The sequence below is a fragment of the Akebia trifoliata genome, chromosome 10 (assembly GCF_017979445.1).
Source record: "Akebia trifoliata isolate Shusen 1 chromosome 10, ASM1797944v1, whole genome shotgun sequence".
NCBI lineage: Eukaryota > Viridiplantae > Streptophyta > Magnoliopsida > Ranunculales > Lardizabalaceae > Akebia > Akebia trifoliata.
The window spans coordinates 29186808-29207186 of NC_141384.1; the positions used below are offsets into that span (position 1 = coordinate 29186808).

At 32.9% G+C, this 20379-nt stretch overlaps 3 protein-coding genes across 12 annotated transcripts; 1 reads left to right on the forward strand and 2 right to left on the reverse strand.

Annotated features, from left to right (window-relative positions):
- Positions 1–4484: 4484 nt before the first annotated feature.
- Positions 4485–4844, reverse strand: LOC147393678 (nuclear transcription factor Y subunit C-1-like). Its single transcript, XM_086455138.1, has one exon. It carries the CDS (start codon positions 4842–4844, stop codon positions 4485–4487), a length of 360 nt encoding a protein of 119 aa, XP_086311264.1.
- Positions 4845–9753: 4909 nt separating this feature from the next.
- On the forward strand, positions 9754–15698 carry LOC147393679 (denosine deaminases acting on tRNA). Of its 9 annotated transcripts, none has more exons than XR_015182160.1 (11): positions 9754–9932; positions 10134–10254; positions 11704–11894; positions 12019–12150; positions 12369–12482; positions 13363–13535; positions 13613–13689; positions 13782–13901; positions 14153–14199; positions 14275–14362; positions 14737–14775. XR_015182160.1 is itself a non-coding variant. In XM_086456040.1 (11 exons), exons 1-10 carry the CDS (start codon positions 9764–9766, stop codon positions 14845–14847), a joined length of 1296 nt encoding a protein of 431 aa, XP_086312166.1. In that variant the 5' UTR covers positions 9754–9763; the 3' UTR covers positions 14848–14851; positions 15232–15698. The 9 variants fall into 9 exon arrangements, 5 of the variants coding, with proteins under 5 accessions (XP_086312166.1, XP_086312165.1, XP_086312167.1 ...); XR_015182162.1 differs by having other exon boundaries at positions 14127–14168; positions 14737–14758; XM_086456040.1 differs by lacking the exon at positions 14153–14199 and adding an exon at positions 15232–15698 and having other exon boundaries at positions 14737–14851.
- Positions 15699–17197: 1499 nt separating this feature from the next.
- LOC147393680 (heavy metal-associated isoprenylated plant protein 39-like) lies at positions 17198–18880 on the reverse strand. 2 transcript variants are annotated; one of them, XM_086456046.1, is made up of 3 exons: positions 18757–18880; positions 18564–18645; positions 17198–17409 (listed from the first exon to the last, which is right to left on the reverse strand). In XM_086456046.1, exons 1-3 carry the CDS (start codon positions 18763–18765, stop codon positions 17273–17275), a joined length of 228 nt encoding a protein of 75 aa, XP_086312172.1. In that variant the 5' UTR covers positions 18766–18880; the 3' UTR covers positions 17198–17272. The 2 variants fall into 2 exon arrangements, with proteins under 2 accessions (XP_086312172.1, XP_086312170.1); XM_086456044.1 differs by having other exon boundaries at positions 17198–17430.
- Between the last annotated feature and the right edge of the window lie 1499 nt (positions 18881–20379).

The window sequence follows — 20379 nt, forward strand, 5'->3', positions numbered from 1 at the left end:
ATAAATAAACTTGATTTATGTTTAGTGATATTTAATTTATGTTGGTAGATATTAGTTTATTTGACTTCATTTTTAATAGTGGTATTTTGTTTTTAATAATAAAAATAAAATTTATTTATTTTAATAAATATTAAAATTTTATTAAACAAGTTATATATGAATTTGATAAGTTATGTTTATTTATAAATGGGTTGGATTTGATTTTAAATTTTTGACATAATTATTAGATAGATCCGGTATGAGTATGAGTTTGAGTTTGGCAAAATTTTATAAGACACGGACATGGATTGACCCGATCCAACCCGACCCAACCCATAAGTTAGCTTTGGTTGCATTCTAGATTCTACTAACATGGACGAAAATATTCTTTACTCCTTACTGTCCTTGATGGATGTACGTTAATACCTTAGTACTTAGATGACGTCATTGATGACGTTTTTTTAACAGCAAATCTCTGGTATTTTCAGCCAATCAGCCCATCTATCACAGCCATGGTTTTTAAACTCGTTCAAAATTGAAATGTATCTTCTGAGTTAACTCGGTATCAGAGTTGAACGAGACTAATTCACAAAATTATTTTTTGATCAAGATTTATGACTCACATTCATTTTTTTATTTGACTCACTTGATGTCTCAAACGTATCGAAAAATTCGTCCGAGATGACTCAATATCAGACCTGGACGAGACAAGATTAGAGACCGAGTTTAAAAATCATGATCACAACTATTCAATATTGAAAAAGATATCGGCTTCGACTGTACTTAATGGGTGCTATTTAGCATGTGTCGAGCACCCTTCAAAATGCATTAAACATATCTCAAAACATTTTTTACAACCTAAAATACCCTCAAAAATATGTTTTTCTACTTAATTACAAGTGTATAAAGCATGTTAACATTGCCCTTATGACGCATGTTAATAAAACCCCAACTTAATTATATGTTAAGATGGTTTCTAACCTCTCAAGGGCAATCGAGGCCAAGACTCGTTACATGTAACAAGAGTTCTTTGATTGATTAATAATAAAAATATAATATAAAATCATAAAAATTATTTAAAAAAAGTAATTTCCTCAATAACTTAATAAGATTTCAAATCTTACTAAGGGTTGTTGGACTCACATGAATTATTACATTGACAATCCAATACAACACCCTTTTACTTTTCATGGAAAAAATCATATTCATAAAAATATGTATATATTTTGAACTTGATCCAAGGTGTTGAGAAACCCAAAGCTTAAAATTAAAATTCAATAGTTAAAAATAATGGATATTTTTTTTTCAATTTTTTGTAAGTTTTTAAAATTTCGTTCTCTAGAAATCTGTGAAGTCAAATCATATTTTTGGATATCAAGATGTAAGGTCACAACCCTTAGTAAGATTTGATTCAATTTTCAACAAATGAAAGATTTATTAAATATGCTAAAGCACTCAACAAATTTTAGATTAGCTAAAATAACATTTGTTAGTTTTTGTCGAAATATACTATTTATTTTAAAGAGCATTGTTGGAGAAGCTTTAGTATCTCTCAAGCTAACATTTTTAAATGTTTATATAATTGGTCAAACCATAGCTAGATCCTGGTCCAATTTTGTTGGACGAGTTAACATTTTCTGAAAAGTTAACAAATTTAAGAATATTTCTCGTTATGATAAGATTTTTGGAACAATAGTGTAGCTTTAATAATTGATTTTTTTAAATAACTAAATCAAACTTTCTTGAAAATAAAAATAATTTCAAGGGAAAAAAACACACATATTTTAAAAGTCCATAATAATATAAATTAGTCTGATCAGATTAAATCAGTGCTCGTGATCCAACCAAATTGACAAATTTTCGATATGATTATAGATTCAACTCTTAGTGGTTCGACTATAATAATGATAATCGTGTTTGGTAATTCATTTGTGTAATTATTTAAAAAAAAATTTATATAAAAAAATTATTAATTTACATAAACAAGTGTTGAGTTAATAAAGCACCAATTTATATTTAATTCGTTGTTAAGAATTCTCAAAATATATATATATATATATATATAGGGGCGGTTCAAGGGCCATATGAGAAAACATATGAAAAAACTTTCATTTTTCAAAATAAGAGTTAGAGATTTTGGATTGAGTTGATTTTTTGCAAGGATGGTCACTATGATGAAAAGATCATCCTCACAAAAAATCAGCTCAATCAGAAACTTCTAAATCCATTAAAAGTGATTTACAAATTAGTGATAAAAATTGATAAAAAATCGACGGTCCACATTCTAAATCACTTTTAATGGGGTTAGAAGTTTCAGATTTGGCTGATTTTGTTTTTGGATGATCTTCCCATCATAGAGATCATCCTCACAAAAAATCAGCTCAATCCAAAATTTCTAACCCATATTTTAAAATTTTATTAAAAACGAAAGTTTTTACATATGTTTTCTCATATGGCCCTTGAACCTGACCCATATATATATAATAATTATTTTTTGCACAATCAATCTTTGAAAAATAGAATCAGTTAAACTGATCACTAGACATTGCTTTAATTGACTGTCTACTTCAGATCTTTGATTTGCACTATCAATCTTGGAAAATAGAATCAATTAAATGATCGATAGACATTCGTTTAATTGAATTATGGGTCTTCGTGTGCCGGGCATACGTTAAAGTGCAATAAATACACTTTGGTAATTGGCGTCTGAGGGCATTTTGGCAAAAGAAAATTATTTTAATGGCATTTTTGAAACAAAATCCAATTTTCAAAGTGTATTTACCAATCCTTGAAAAACTCTTTCCTCACATAATTTGAGATCTGTTATTGGCACTCCAACTTTGAAGTGGGCTGGCCACTCTGGAAATTTTGTAGGTACCTCATTGTTACATGACACGTGGCATTTTAAATTTGTTTTAAACTCATACATTTTCGTCAAAATTTTAAACACTTCGTTGAAAATGCCACATGTAATCCAATGGATAGCATTTCTTCGTAAATTTCCAACTTTTACTTATTATACCTCAATTTCTTAAATTATTTATTACACTCAATTAAAGATTAAATCACACTTTTGAAACATTATAAAGATTTGGCAAAGATCATAATTTCAATATTACAAACATTATAACACTCGTTCAAATAATTTCAATAGTTGTTTATAATTATGATTGGGCTTATATAAAATCTTAAATAAAAAATAAAAATATAACAAAACGAAAGAGACCCCATCTTTTGCTTATTCCCAATCATTCACTTATTTTATTTATTTTTAATTGGGATGTAATGAGTAAAAGTTGGGGTGCCAACAACAGTTCTTTATAACATTTGCTCACAGTGAATGTATAATCCCGAATCCACCTATCACGTGATGTGAGGCATGTGCATGGAATAATGATGCCAATTATAAAATTGCCCTCATTAGAATTGACGTGGCACACTTTAGAAGAGAGTCTATGAGCATTATGATGATAAATTAAGGCCCTGTGTATGTACACCTCTCCGCGCAAGAGCAAAAGTTTAATCTCTCCCTGCAAGAACAAAAAACCTTTCTGTGGAAGAGTAGGTTCTTGGAACTTTTCAACAAAGAGCAAAAACCTCTCCGTACAAGAGTAAAAACCTATCCAAACATTTGCTAGCTCCTTGTAGGAGCATAAATTGTCAAGTAGCTCTATCTAAACGCACTGTAAGTACTTTCATGTGGCATCCAAAAGCATGATCAGATGCTACATCAAGTAGATCACAAAATTTTAACTTTGGAGGGTTGTAGTGTTTTATTTTTATTTTTTATGATCGGGTATCCTTGTAGACAGTGGACCGGGCCCTTATTTAGTCTTTGCCCAGTCCATAGAACACGGTCTTACAAAAAATGTAGTAGGCCTTACAAAATATGTGTCGGTACAAAAATTGTAATAATCCCTTGAAGAAGAGAGTAACTGATCTCTAAGAAATTTGTATTTTTTACTTGTATCTCAACCGTTTATTTGAGGGAGAGCCTGGTGTGTTTCGATGAAGATACTGTCTATCCAACCGTTGAAATGGAACGTGTTTATAGGGATTAACTCTGAAACAATGAATTTATAGAAGGAAAATGCTAAAGTGATGACTCAGGACATTGCATTTAACATTGAGTTGACGTGAATATGTGCATAGAAGCGTTATTTCTTTTCCTTAAGATATGAGTGAAAAACATCAACGGTTCTGTGCACATCTCCACGTCAGCTCAATGCCCAATCAAGTGTCTGCACGGTCACTCGAGGTTGACTCTTCATAGAAGGTCAGTACGACTAAATACTAATCCCTGGAAAATCGATGATTTTAAATTTTAATCCCACAACAGCCATAAGAAAAGTACTAGTAAAATAAGACAGCTTCTACCTAACACACCAAAGCTTCATTATACAACATATTATTTAAAGAGAGTTGGTGTGTTATTAGTAAAAGGTGGAGTGCCAATAGAATCACTCTAAAATATAGTTATGATTCTAAAATATTTTAGAGTCACTCTAAAATGTCGTTGGAAGATAATTATTGCAGTTGATATTAGAATCATGATGATCAGAGAGCATGTTGAGAAGGAAATCGAAGATGTCTGTGGTTATGACGGCAGCAGTGACGTCATCTTTATGCAAAGTCCTTCTCTTTGATTGAAGGGCTACCCTCCAAGACCTCACTGTTAACTCTTCTATGAAGAGCTCACAAGCCTTTGAGAACACAATTGGTGCTTCTCCCGATATCATCTTGACATCGCTTCCCCCCGACTTCTTCATGATCTTCTTTATCCTTGCCAAGGGCAATGAGTGAGGACCCGTCCTACCCGATATCCCACCCGATAAAATTCCCGAGTAAGTTCCAGCTTGTCTCATTTTTCTTTCTTTTTCTTTTTGGGTGGAAATGTGTTCGTGGGCTGAGAGAGAGATTTGAGAGAATGGGGAGAGTTAACAAGTCTTACTTATAGGGAGAATTATGTAAGAACTTTGATGTTTGGTAGCCGGCCAGCCTGCTTTAGGGCCGGCTAAATCTAAATTTTAAGAAAATTAATCTTGACTCATGAATATTTAGTTGTTATTATGATTTTTCTTTCTTTTTTTACTTATTTATATTTTATTATATTAAATTTACTAAAATAATATTATTTATCAAATTAATATGTCAATATGATTTTTATTTTATATTTTTTTTAGGTGAAGATAATATGATTTTGAGAGTGAATCCTATGTAGATGTTTTCACATAAGGCAAACTTCCATAAAAAATCACATACCAAGACAGTAAGGAGGTGGATCCTCTATAGCACACAGTTCTTGTAGCAACCCTATAGCATACTTTCAACGATGAAAGAAATGTATTTTTAAAAAAAATTAACATCTTAGTCTCTTGTGACCATGACTTAGATATGATAAAAAAAAAATTATAAATTTTTATTTATTTATTTATTTATTATTATTGCAAATCCGCCTCTTTGAAAATGAACGACCACTAAACTCCTCATATTTTAAGCAGCGAGATCTAATTTTATCGTTGATGTGGCACTCTTTCATCAGTTGAAAGTATGGTACAGAGGATCCACTTCCCAATGAGTAAGGATTCCTAGTTATATAAAAACTCATTTCTTGTAGCACATTTTTCCATAATAGAGTGTGCCATGCTGATAAAAATAACACCTAAACCCTCCAAGGTTCATGTTCTAAATTAGTTTTTTTTTTGGTTTTTTCAAAAGCCTAGCAAAAGATTTTGAAAATTGACGGCCATTGAAGTCCCAATGTCCCAATGCCAAGTGCAATGATTTTGTTGTCTTGTTTTCAATCATCCAAAAATACTATAAGATACTACAAGAAAAAATGCTAGTGAGGATCCGCTCCATATAATTTTTTATTGTAAAGTACCGTTACTGGAAGAAAAAGATCAGCTTCAAAGTTTGCATGGTTTGAGAGATTACTCCTATGATACCCATTAAAAATGTAAAGGAAAATGTGCAAATTTTCTAACAATTGGTGAAAGAGTTGTAATAATTTGATGCTTTTTTTTTTTCGTACACTCCCATCAGAGAATCAAAGATCCTTTGCTTTGGGATACATAAGAAAAAGATTTATGGTTCTGTAATTGCCATGTCAGTGAATGTCTGAAAAAAGAGTGTTAGATTATCGTTAGTCTTGTTGAAATCATGAACTTCAATTCCTTAACCTCAAAATTTGAGCGTTTACTTCAAAACATATAGTTCCCGAGGATGAATAACACAAATTTGATAGGGATTAATTTATAAATAGTCTTGTTAGTGTGTGCCTAAAGGCCCACGTCTCCCCCCCCCCCCCCACCCAATAGTCTTGTTAATGTGTGCCTAAAGGCACACGTTAACAAGACCCATATATAAATCTACCAACAAGACCCATATATAAATCTACCCCCCCCCCCCCCTTTCCTAAAGAAAAAAAAGAGACAAACCCTAGAAGCATCACCCCTCGCAGACCTTCACTGGATGGAGAGCCACCATTGTATTATTTTATTTTATATTATTGAATGATCCATGAAGACAAACTACTACTTTGCAACCCTCTCTATAGCAAATAGGTTAATTTATGAAATCAAATGAATAATTAAATAGGAGATAATTATTTAATAGGGGTGTGGGTATTTGTTTATTAATTAGACTCTGTAACTTATGTGATTTTAGTTGAGATTTGGTCAAATCTCCACTGATAATATAATATCACAGTCAAATCAATTTATTGGTTAAAAATATTCCTACTGTAACAGTTAAATTAATACTTCTAGACGTGGTGATTAGCAGATCATTTTCATTATCTCGATTATTGACTGATCTTGTTTTGATGGAGCTCAATATCAGGACCCAAATCCAATCTTATAACCATTGGGTCTAGATCTGATCAAATCTTATTTCATATATTAAATACAAATAAACTTCATATATTTGAACAAAATATATAATATAATTTACATAAGTAGTCACATTTTAGGGGATTGGGAACTATCAAACTGAGACATGGTTGATCTATAGAATTGATACGATAGGTCATCAAAGCAAAACCTTATCAAAACCCAAGTCCTCAACTAAATCCAAAATTATTGGATCAGATTTCAGGTCTGATCTGATTCCTTGGCAATCGTACAGCACAACAATTATTCAAAAATTTCCCATGAATGAAGGAATTTTTTCCCGAAACCCAATCATTTAATGTCTAGGTTAAAACTTATTAATGTTTTTTTTTTTCTTTACTGTATTTATTGCACAATGCTTAAGTATCATTTTTTTTAGTAGTGATAATCTGAACCCCCTCCCCCCCCCCCCATTTTGACATACACCCCCATCATAGAACCGTAGATCATTTGCCTTGGGATACAAAAGAGAGATTTATGATTCTGCATATACTAAGACAAATGATCTACGGTTCTATGATGGAGGCGTATGTCAAAGAGGGGATCATGAGGACTTCCTAAGAGGGAACCCATTTAGTACTACTCTTGCTCAAATACTTAATCGTAATTTTTTTCATACAAAAATTGGGAGGGGTACATGAAGACTTCCCAGAAGGTCACACGTCTTAGTATTACTCTCGCCGTTTAATTATGTTTACTGTGAAAATCTAATGGAATCTTGCTCATTAATACTAGCATGATTGCACATAGTATTGTGCTTAAGCATAGAGGAAAATGATTTGTTAATTCATCCAACCCTATATTTTAACGATAATGTTTCGATGATGATGACATTGGCTACAAGATTATTAGGCTTGTATTGTTTGCACAAAAGCAATTTAATTTCGTGTTTTGGGCTCTTTTCAATGATCACTCAACCCACATGATTTGTACATCAGCTTGAAGGGTCTTCGCCTATCTCTACTTTCTTTCTAAATGATCTGCTAGCAATCATCAATATTTGGACCTCAAGCATTGCTTTCTAAATCGTTTGGAGATGTCCAAATTATCCCATTTAGTGGTTTTTTGTCATGGATGTAATTTGCCCACCTTTTATATTAACATTTAAGATTCATCAACGATAAGAAGCAGGGAACTACATGAAAAAAGAGATAAATTTGATGCTAAGGTTAGTAGAATTTGACTAAATTCAAGAAAAATTCGATGGATCTTGATGTTGAATCCATCGAATTTACCCTTTTTTTTTTTCATGTAGTGATGGACAATCGAATCAACGAGATGTTCTTAAGGTTGTGACTCGACACAAGGTGATAGGGTGGATGAAAGGTATAGAATGAGGAGGATAGGGATCGAAGGTCAAGTGTGAAGAAAGGTATCCAATGGGAAGGCTAGGGACCAGAAACCCTATGCAACGATTGAAAATCATCAACCTTTAGGTTGAGGTGGGGGTGACGATCATTAAGTTGTTGAAATATATTTTTTCTTCGTATACTTGGTCAACATTAAAAGATCTATAATTTCACCAACTTTTGTTGAAATATTCTATCCTTGTTGGTCATTTTCAATCAAACCTAAGACAAGTTGCAATCTTGTTTAAACGTCAAACAATATATATTATTTCAACGAAAATTTTAATCTCCCAACCACAATCGACGCACAATGTCCACTACGGCTGTGATGAGAGGTCTTTTTCACATTTTATTTTTCTCTTTTTTGTGGTCTAGATTGTAGACATGCCCCGTGGTTTCTCGTGAATATTTTTTTATACTCCCAAGTTTTCAAACTGATGACATGCCCCGTCAAGTTAAGATAAAAAATCTTGGTTTTTAAGAACCAATGATGTTCAATCTTTTGGATAGAACATTTTTACTATCATCTTCAATGGTAAGATTTATGTACTTTAACCTTGAAGCCTCAAGAAGAAACATAATTTTTCCAGAAGTAGAAGAATATGAAATTTGCATAGAAAAATCGAAGGGTGTTTTTAAATGTTTAGATGAAGTTGTGATGGGGTTTTTGGTATCCAATGTGGACCCGCTATGAGAGGTGTTTCTAGGCTTGTTAGGTTATTGAGTGGGCTGGATTTATGGGCCTTCCAAATGGGATTTTGAATTTTGACTTTTGAATTTTGAATTTTGAATTTGTGTGTGTGTTTCATGAAATCTACAGGGTTAGAGTGTTGGATTGCGAATGTGGTAATCCACTTGAACTCGACCACCCATAGTAAGATTTGAAATCTTACTAAGTTAGTAAGGAAAGTTATCTTCATAATAGATAGAATGGGTCATTAAATGACAAAAAGACAAATGAAAATCGAAAATTCAATTGCTTTTTATACAGATAAAGGATTAGCTAATATTTGTATGAAAATTTGTGAATTTGCCTAATCCATAATAGGCCCAAAAACTTATGGACCTTGAACTAAAACCTTATGGCCCGTTAAGGACCAATAAATTTACAACCCAAACTTGATTTGCCCCATTGACAACCCTAGTTAAGGTAAGATTAAGAACGATAGATTGAAAATAAGATTAAATTTATAAAAATAATTTACCATAGAGATCGAAGAGCTCGAAGATAACACATTTCTTGGGAGGGGGAGAGGGAGGGGGAGGGGGCGGGGGAACATAGGATTTGTCTAGAGGTTGAAGATAAGGGTGTTTTAAGTCATTTTACATTAGTTTACAATAGAGGACAGAGAGTCAAGGGTGCTTGTAATTAATTGCAAAAGGTATCTCAAATATTCACGTCCAATAAATAATAGAGATGCTATTGCCACACCAATTCTTATATAAACACAGTTAGTAAAGGTTGGTGTGGCAATAGCAACGCTCATAAATAACGATAAAATTGTATTAAAAAAAAATAATAATTCCGGGCATTTCCGAAACATGGGTTCTCACTCCGTGGCGCCAATTTCTGGTTCACCAAAGAAAGAATGGGGAGAGAGAGTTTCCGAGACGGTTATTTCGGTCTATAATTCTCTGCCAAAGAAAGGCAAACCTCAAGGCCGAGAAACCACTGTTCTCGCTGCATTTCTTCTCTCTTCCCCTTCTCAAGGTCCGCCTTTCTTCTTCTCTCTCAAAACCCTAATTTTCTCTCTCTAAACCCTAGAATTCAATAATTTCAAAAAAAAAATTGTTGTGAATTTGGGTTCTTTAAATAAGTTTAATTGGTGAAATTAAGATTGTTTTGTTTTCTCGAACAAATTATGAATCTCTATATGAGATACAAATTATTTATGTAAATTTTGTCCTTCAGATCTGCAAGTTGTGGCATTAGGAACGGGAACTAAATGTCTTGGAGGTTCGCTTCTGAGTCCAAGGGGAGACCTTGTAAATGATTCTCACGCCGAAATAATTGCTCGAAGAGCTCTAATGAGGTTCCTATCATGTTCTTGATGTTGTTATTAGTAGATTACAATAAACTATAAGCAATTGAATATTTTTTTTTTCTCATCTTAATTGATAATTTCTACGTAACAAAAGTATCCATATTATTATACCCATTGTATTAGTGTCCATTACTGATAGAAATGTTGATGCTTTAAGCAATTAAGCTTTCGAGGTACCATGGATTGGATACATTGTGTTTGAGTAAAGTTTCATTGTCGTTATGTTTGTGATAACTGATAATAGCCCTGTTCGAATCTTCACAGATCATAGAAAAAAAAATCAATTAGGTAAGGTTGTTCCAAGGCATTGTTTTAAAATTCGGTTTGAAATCAATGAGACCGGGTTGTCTGGGGATGAGATAAACCATTTAACTTGGTTTAGAATGATTTATTCATAGATATATTTATATGAATTTTTTTTTTTTTTTGAGTACAATAAGGTAGATTAGAAGATATTTAGTCAAAAAAAATTATTATTTTAAACATAATATACAAAATCCCAGTTGACTCAACCGAGTTTTACTAACTTGGATAAGATTTTCAAAATATCATCCGAGCCATCTCGTGAGACAGCGTGAAGTCTGAGATGCTATGTGAATCCATCTCATTGCTGAATGATCCCGAGATGACTCGGGTGAGTCATCTCGGTCTGGGATGATATTTAAAACATGGTTCAAGGTTGTCGTCTATCTTAACAAGCTCAACCATAGAGTAAGCAAATACATGGAATTAATTATTGACATTTTCATTGCTCCATCAACATTGAAAGGACAAAAAGGGTCTCCCATGTGGCAATTTCTGGGGTATTCACACATGTATATGGGAGATTTCTGATATGTTTGTGTATATAAATATACAAACTCTATGAGGTTTTCATTTTTATTCTCTTTTAGTATTGTGTACTAGTTAGTTAGTGTTTTCATTTGTTTGGTCTTATTTCGCCAACAAACTCAATCTTTAGTCTCATTTGATTTTATTAATTTTGTCTGATTATTCAACCTTTCCATGAAAGAATTCGAAATATATTTGGCTATCGAATCTCTCTTACTCATTTATGAGCTTCTCATTACAGCCTTTAGGAGACACTAGTCTTTTGAGTAATATTGCATACAGTTGATCTCTTTTTTTGTTGGAATTTTGTTGTAAAGGTAATCCATTTGATAAGATAATAAGACTCAGTTTTTCGACTGTTTCAAGTGAGTATGTTTAGTCTCTGCTATATTTCCACACCTTTGAATTTGAGGGCACAATTACTAAAATCGTAGAAGTCCTTTGTTATCCTTGAATGTTGCTTTTTATTGTAGAATCTTACCATTGGATTTAATGGTTTAAACACCCTTACACTCAATCCTGAAAGTGCACTTTGAAGGGTGTGTAAGACATGTATAGATATATAAATTCCTGCACTAAGAAGACGTTTCATCCTCTTTGTGCCAGATTCTTCTATACAGAGATTAGAAGCCTTAATAACATTTATCACATTCACAAGTGTAGTAATTCAACCGAACAGTTGCAAGGTGATGATGTCACGAACTTTCTTTTCCATTTGGACACTGATGCTTCTGGCCAAGTAAAATACATTATGAAACCGGGTTGGCAACTACATTTATACATCACACAAATGCCATGTAAGCGTTAGTTTTGATTTCCCATGTGTTATCTTTTATAGGATCTGAGACTCAGAGTTCTTAGAATTTCATTACAACTGCTTATGCATCGCTATGAAAACATCGTTCTTTTTGTCTTTCATAGGTGGGAATGCCTCCACTTCCTCATCGCTTCTAATGAGAGATTTGCCCCAAACGAAGGAAGATTCGTTACTGTCTATTAGCAAACTCATGGGTTACACGGATAGCTGTTCGGAAGCTTTGGGAAAGAAAGACGGTAATGGAGGGTATGAAACTTTTGATATGTTGTAAAAATTATGATTATTAGACGTTTAATTGGAGAAGAAAGTTATTGTTGTTATCACATCTCTTCTTTAGCTCGTGTTTCTTGTTCAACATATTCTAGAGATATCAGATGATTTGGAGATATAACTATTTCATTTGGTTGATTTTTTTTACATAGTTATTTAATTTACAATGTTCTTTTTTTTATAGGAGATTTTACTCAAATTTTTGGAATGGTTCAGAGGAAGCCTGGTCGTGGTGATACAACTCTGTCGGTGAGCTGCTCTGACAAAATTGCTCGCTGGAATGTAGTAGGAGTTCAAGGTTTGCACTTCTAAGGCTTTTGTTGATTGACGATTGTTGCATGGGCTTGCAAGTTCTCAATTAATGCTTCCATTGATTTGGACTAAGGCTTCCATGACATTGAAGTAGATATCTCTGCTGAGCAAACAAATTGTAAACAATTGATTCATGTGGATGGATGTCAATATACCTAATTGAGAAATGTAAATTTAGATGCATTTTGCTAAAAATGGAAGGGCCCAACAACCTTGAGAAATGTACATCAATGTCATGGAGTTGGCCTCCCCATGAATGTTCACTTGTCGTATCACCTATGCGGGATTCTACTTACTGTCAAATGTAATCAGTCTGGTCCCAATATTAAATATTTAAAGGCTACTTGATCTCTCTGTTATATCCAAATTGGAATTTTGGGTTTTTTGTTTTTTTCAATTTCAGTCTTGATATCAAAATTCTAGGGAAATCTCTGTATTAGTGGATCAGGATATGCAGGAAGGTGGTACATCTTGGACACCGGGATTCTCTGTCCCTGACTCATCTACTTAATATGGGGTCTTGGATTTTGTAAGAAATTTAAAACTTTGTTGGATTAAACCTATAATATAGAAGGCATTTAGTCTAGCATAAGAAATTATGAGGAGTTCTTTAATTTATAAACCGGCCTTGTGGGCGGGACATATGTTTATGGTTATTTTGTTTGATTCAACTCTTACTTTTTGTGCCATATATTTCGTGGACTTATGTAGGTTTAAATATGTACAAACAAGACTATGTTTTTCTTTCCATTTAAACTCTATTGTGACCAACTCATCGAGTTGATACCTTCCCATCTATGCCAAATATTGTCCAAGTTTTCACTTGAAGCAGTTGAATGATACACACTTTGTTCTTTTTGTTACAGGAGCTTTGCTTTCGTACTTTCTTCAACCAGTATATCTATCTTCGATTACTGTCGGACAGTCTCCAAGCAGAACTTCCGAAGAACTTCCCTTGGAAAATTATTTAAGAAGAGCTCTTTCTGATCGTATCCTCCCATTGTCCAACAAGCTTACGAGTCCTTTTCGAGCAAACAAGGTCCGTAATGTGTATACTCTCTCAATAGAAGTGGGCTGAGCAGAGTTATGATAACATTATTGTTGTGCCAATGACAGCCAATGTTTTGGGCGGCTCCAATACCACCGAAGGAGTTTCAGCAATCCGACACTGCTACGACGACTTTAACTTGCGGGTATACTTAGATCGTATGTTTCAACATGTCCATTATTGTTCATTTTCAGATTGATTGTTTGTTAAAGAAAGCTTGATGATTCAACTTTTCAGGTATTCGATCTGCTGGAATAAGTCTGGATTGCATGAAGTTATTCTTGGAACTACTGGCAGAAAGCAAGGCACCTCTTCAAAGGGGGCTCTTTCCCCTTCTACTGAGTCATCTCTATGCAAGTAAGCTAACAATCTTTCTAGCCCATTTGGTTTCACCTAAAAAAGTAACTTTTTTGTTAATTTTACTTTTTATAGTTGAAAAGTTAAAAAGTTTGTTTGGATTAATTTTAAATATCTATTTTTAAAAGTGAAAAAATGTTTACTTTTTAAAAAAGCAAAAGAAAACTACTTTCTACTTTCTAATTTCTAAAAGCTACATTCTGCCAAATTTACTTTCATCCACGGTTACTTTCTACTTTCTATCCAAACAGGGCCTTAATGAGAGAGGTACATATGCTTCTTGCTCTCATGAGAAAATGTGAGTCCATAAGATTATTTATCTGAGGTATATAACTCTTTCATGACATTTCTATACATTTTTTTCTGATGCAAGGAAGCAACTATTAGAGTTTTTCTTGTCACTGGACCTTAAATGCTCCACTGAATTTCCAACTGCTGAGGTCTCTTATCGAGAACTGAAGGTAATATTTGATTTTTAGATAAAGTTGCCATATCCACCCTGTGTACATTCACACGACACCAACATGTTTGTCCATTTCACATTCGAATAAGATATAAATATATAACTAGTGAAATACCCAACAATAAAGATAGATTTTAAATAGTATCTAAAATATCAGGCCTTCCTCTATTAGTTAAAATTGTTGTTATAAATTGGCCATTTTAGAGTAACATACTATATGGTTGATTGATTGGGTCACTGATCATTGTTTGGTTGAACTATATTTTCAAACTATTAGAGACTCTTTGCAATTAGTAGTGTTGAGGGGGGTATTTGTTGACCATCAAAACTATATTAGAAACAGTGGTTTGAAGTGTTGAACCTCCCTTGCAGGCAGGAGCACAAGAATACAGGTCGACTTTAAAAAATTTCAAAGATTGCTTATCTTTCAGTAATTGGCATCTGAAGCCTTCAGATCTTGAGGCATTTTCTCTTTCGAGATAATGAGGTAAATTCTTTAGCTGTGTAAATTTTCCCTTTTTTTGGCCTTTGGATGATAAAAATTCTAGACTGCTCAATTTTACAGTCTAGAGATACAATATGCTTTTAGATTACTTGATTTACTTGCAAATGGAGAATCTAGAAAAACAGATAAACCCGGTGTTGGAAAGTGGCCGTCATCATCATTAACCTTGAAAGCCTTATCTCGAAGATTTGGGGTTGGCTACATGAATCTTGTTTCTCCATTCGCACTGTCTCATCCACATTCGTTTAGTGTGGCAAAATGTTAATTTATGCATTTCTAGTAAGAGATTGTGGAGGCTTTTCTAAGCTTCCACTCCTATAGATGAACTTTAAGTCTTGGTGATGAAGATGATTTTAATCCAGGAGCTTTTTCTTCAGTTCTTGGTTCACTTGGCTCGGTAGAAGGAAGAGGTCCCGGTGTGGTGCCGGTCAAAGATCCTTCGAAGATTTACTTAGCATAGCAATGGTAATCAAGAGAAAATAGGAAATTTTAGATGAATAAGATGATGAATAGTGAATTTGAAGAGCAGATTTTCCTTAAGAGTGCTCTATTTAAGAGGGTCTGATTACCTCAATTCCAAAAAAATAATAGGTTTTTGGCCCAATAGTTGGTTTGTTTTTTTGAATAATGTGGCAGATTTACACTTGCTTTGATTTGTGCTCTTTGTTTTGCTCGGTCCAAGTGTAGGTGTGCGATATACCATTGTTTTTGGTTCACTTGAAACTACATCCATTCCATGGTGTTCAAAGAATTTGTACTTAGGTGGAAAAAAAAAAATACAAAAGTCCAACACATATATTGAGAAAGTATCACATGGAGAAATTATTGACCTATGATGTTAGTTAAAGTATAACCATGAAAAATTTATGTTCTAAAAGCATTTAGTGAACAAAAATTGATGAAAATGATTAAGTCGATTATGCATGGATAATGACTTTTGCATTGAGAGAAGTCAACTTTTAAGGTATTGTTGTTGATATAATTAAGGAGAAGAAAAGCATGGGAAAAGGGAGATGGAAAGATGTAATCGAATTTCTCAAGTGATTACATTATATCTTCGCATTTTGGTTTCTCTAAATGTATCTGAGTTTGTTAGAAGAAATTTTGAGTCCATCTAGTCTTACTAAGGATTTCAACCTTACTCAAGGTCCTTGGGCTCAACTTGTGGCATCCACAATTATGATCCGATGCTTCCGGGTTGTGGAGGACAAAATTCTAAGAAGTTTGGAGAAAAAAAAAATCGCTGTTAGAATTTTAAATTTAAATTTTGGAGTTAAGTGGAAATTTGGTAGCCTTCCATTTTCTAAACCTTAGATCAAGTTGAAAAGAAATATTTTATTTTTGGATCTGAGTTTTTTCATGAAATCTAGAGGGTTGTAGTGTTAGATTGTCAATGTGGTTATCCATTTGAGCAAATCAATCTTTTGTAAGGCTCAATGGCAAATCACCTTTAAATTGGCAAATCCTTCCGAAATACTTTTCGAGGCCTCTTTCAAAGCTGGAGAGTAACATAAAAATGTTCATTGATTCTAACATTCTGATGTGGTGGTACACACACAACAATTCGCATCTCGATAAAAGGAATTTATGGGTATGTGTGCACCATCACATCAGAATGTACCATCGATGTACATGTTAATGTTACTTCAGCAGTATCCTTCAATGTTCATTATGAACTTGTAAAGGAATATTCTTAATTTTGTTTCTAATATACTTTTCCTCGATCCCACGGTCAAATAAGTTTTCTACGAATTATTCTTTGGTTAGGATCAGTATTTAGGAAAAATAACTTTGTTCAAAAACGTACCATTGTGCTTCGAAAATGAGTAGGAAAATTTTTATCTTTGAAAATATGAGATTGTTCAGTATGATTGCATATTTTTCATGAATTATTTATTTTCCCACCTAATGGTTTTTTTTTTTAACATCCAACGAGGGTGGTTCCCCAAAAGAGCCAAGGCGTATGGGTCCCTCCCTAGGGCACGTTTGATGCCCGCACATCATATGCATCGGGTAAGTAAGGGTGCACTCTCGACCCTCGCAGGTGGCCCTGAGGAAATACTGCCCATGCTGGGTGTTAAACTCACAACCCACGACTCTCACCGCTTGTTATATCCAAAACTGCCATTGAACCACCCCCTTGGGGTTCCCACCTAATGTTATTTTCTCACTTTTACCCCAACTCCCAAAATTAAAAGCCAATTCTCTTTTCAACTTTCGCCTACATATAGTCAAAATCATTTTTCCACGGAATTCATATTTTCATGGACATGAAAACAGTTAAATTAATAGAAACTATGACTTTAAACATAATTGAATGGAGGGACAAGATTCATTCCAAACAAAACAAAAATTGTGCGTAAAGATTTTATTATGAATTATGATAATAAGTACATTGGTTAACTATTTCTTCTCTTGTTTCTTTTCCTCTTTAGCTGGCCCAACTGATATTATGTCTACCTTTCCTATCTTCTTCAATTTTTTGGCAATGGCAACTATATCCATGCTCCCTACTATGGTCATCTTCTGATCCTTTAGATCTACAGCCATTGAATCAATTCCTGTTTTTATCAATAAAAATTAATTAATTAAAAAAACATTCCAAATTATAAATGTTTCATATAATTCTATAATTTCTCAATTTAAATATGGGGAATGCTAATGTTGAAGACATTCTTCATTATTTTTTTTTCAATAATATCCTTCTCGATTTTATCTTTTAGTGAAAAAGATAAGGGTATATTAATCTTTTACATAATAAATACATTTATTATGTTAGCAACGACAGTTAAAATATTTAATGAAAAAAGACAATTAAATCAAAAATATTAAAATACCCTTAATATTTATTATGTAAAAGATCAACATACCCTTATTTTTTTACTAAAAGACAAAATTGATAGGTATTTAAAATGCAAATAAATACACTTTGAAAATAAGCATCCTAGGCTATTTTCGATGTAAAATCCTATTTTCAAAGTGTATATGTTGCACTTAAAGGTATACTCCGTTAACAAGACTCAAGTATATATTATATACTATCAGGTCAAGATCCCTTGACTCCTAAGAATGACTCATGAAAAAAACATGTGATCCCAATCCTTTAAAAGTAAAATTCAATAATTGAGATTTATCCTCAATACAAGTATTTTTGAGATTTGGATTATCAAAATACTCATAAATTTCAACCGTTGGATTTTACATTTGAAGGGTTGGGCTCATGCGTTTTTTATACTTAATGATGCCTGAGTCTTTGTAAGACTTGCAAAGGAAGGAAACAAAGATAGGGATCTGATATTGCCAGACAAATTTGTATACTTTTCAGGTGATTTAATGCAATAATGGCTAATGTTGATTGGATGAAATGTATGAAATGACTAAAACACCCATCTCTCTATATTGACCGAGATACTACTAGAGTAGGTCATAGGTCAATCTAGTAAATTTGTAACAGCTATATGAAGTATTTTGTCACTGAAATAAAAGAATACAAATCAATTTTCCAGGATAATAGGAATTTAATTTATAACCCAATTTTCATGAAAATATCTTTATTTACGTTCAATGAGAAAAATAATTTGAGGAAGGGCTAAAAAGTTTCAGATATGCTTTCTCTCTTACATTGTATAATTAAATGTGAAAAATACCATATTATTTTCCAGAAAACTAAAAAAATCAACAAATAGTCAAATACCATAGATATCAGCGACTGCTTCCATAGCTTTTTGCTTAGTCTTCTGGTCGGTCATGTTCGTGATCCTCAAAACCGCTTTTTGCTGAAAATTCAAAATCATAAAAAAAATATTATTATTTTCCAGAAAACTAATTTTCTTTTAAAAAATGAATTATATAATTGAGATAATAATGGAATATAAGAAGAAGAGTACCTGTGCCATTATGTGGAGGAGTTGAAGAAAAAACTGAATGAAGATGAGACAACTTATAGAGGGACTGAATTATATGGTAATTGTGTGTGTGAGTGATGGAGTTTTATAGTGTGGTGTTAAGAGGGTTCCTTCATCTGAAAGCAGAACAAAAGTCAAGGTCAAGGTCAAGGTCATCTAATCATTATGATCACCCCTTGAAATTTGAAAAGAGTGAACCCTTTTGAGATTCTCTTTCCCGTTAATGAAAAAAAAAAAAAAAAGTAATGTTCTACTACTCCCAGGAGTTGGATAGCTACACCACTTCAATTGCACATTCTTTTGGGACCCAAAATTCTAAAACTGATTAAATCTATGAATCGACAATTAATTGATGATTTATCAATTAATAGATAGTGTAGCATTTTTATCCTTCAATCTCAAGATTTTTGTCATTTTTTTGGCTTCAACTTCAAAATTTGATCTTCTTCAACTTTCAAATCTGAAGAACAAGATTGGATTTTACGGAGATCGAAGAGGGCGAGTTTTGAGAAGAAAGCCATGATTGATTGTTGAAGACAGATTCGGGTGTAGTTAAAGGCGATGATGATGAAAAATGTTTAAATTGTGTGGCTAGAGATTATAGGAGTTGAGATAGCTACCAAACTCCAGAGAGTACGACACCTAACACTTCTTCCTATCTTCCCTTCGTTAGAAAGTTTTTGTGAAGGCTCAAATTTCAAACATACAAAAGTTACCAAACTAATCTTATTATAATTAGTTTACTTCACCAAGCTAACATTAGACCAGCCTCCTTGTACGAAAAGGGACAAATATGTTGAAACACATCTTGCCGTGTACATGTGAAATTCAAGGTTAGAATAAAAGAATATATATATACATATATCTTTAAAATATAACACGAATCTCAATGTTAAATTCCAACAATTGAATTTAGTATTTACATGATTTGGAATTGTGTGAATATGTGAGTTCACTTTCATGAGTCTTTTTTTTATTATTATTTGCTTTGGCAGGATCACACATACCAACCACCCTGCATGTGTTTAATAGTTAAATATAGTCATTTTTATGTAGAGGGACATATAAAGATTCGAAGGTGTGACTTGGGGAGCAAACCTAGTCGTCCTTACCATCTCAAGTAATCCTTGGTGATTCACTTTTATGAGTCTACGGATTTAACCTTAATGTAAATTGTAAATAAACTTCCAAATAATCCGTTCTACATATATGCAGAGTTGAAATGTAAATAAAACCTTAGTTTCGATTCTTATTGATTTTGGTACTAAGTACAAGATTTTTGGAATAAAAACAGATCCTACAAATACCTAATTCTTATCGGTTCCAGTTCTGGTATGAGACACCATTGGAATTACTTATTAAGATAGATGTTTTTTTTTTTTAATGAGAAAAAATATGAGTACATGATGAAATGGATAATTGTTTTTGAAGTAAAAAAAAAATATTATTATTCTTCAATTGAGAGTTGACACCAACAATGAATTCATGAATGATACATTTGACTTGTATCTCCCTCTCATTCGTGAATGATACCCCAACATATTGAACAAGTCATCTCGGACGTGATTTAAAATCATGGAATAGAGTAATTAAAAGAATAAATAA

Bases quoted from the DNA above. Each gene is read 5' to 3' on its own strand.
- LOC147393678 (XM_086455138.1), bottom strand. From the start codon at position 4,844: ATGAGACAAGCTGGAACTTACTCGGGAATTTTATCGGGTGGGATATCG.
- LOC147393679 (XM_086456038.1), top strand. From the start codon at position 9,764: ATGGGTTCTCACTCCGTGGCGCCAATTTCTGGTTCACCAAAGAAAGAA. The intron at 11,895-12,018 runs GTAAGCGTTAGT...TGTCTTTCATAG, and splicing joins ATACATCACACAAATGCCAT to GTGGGAATGCCTCCACTTCC. The intron at 12,151-12,368 runs GTAATGGAGGGT...TTTTTTTTATAG, and splicing joins AGCTTTGGGAAAGAAAGACG to GAGATTTTACTCAAATTTTT.
- LOC147393680 (XM_086456044.1), bottom strand. The intron at 17,431-18,563 runs GTATTTGACTAT...TGATAAAAACAG, and splicing joins AGCAGTCGCTGATATCTATG to GAATTGATTCAATGGCTGTA.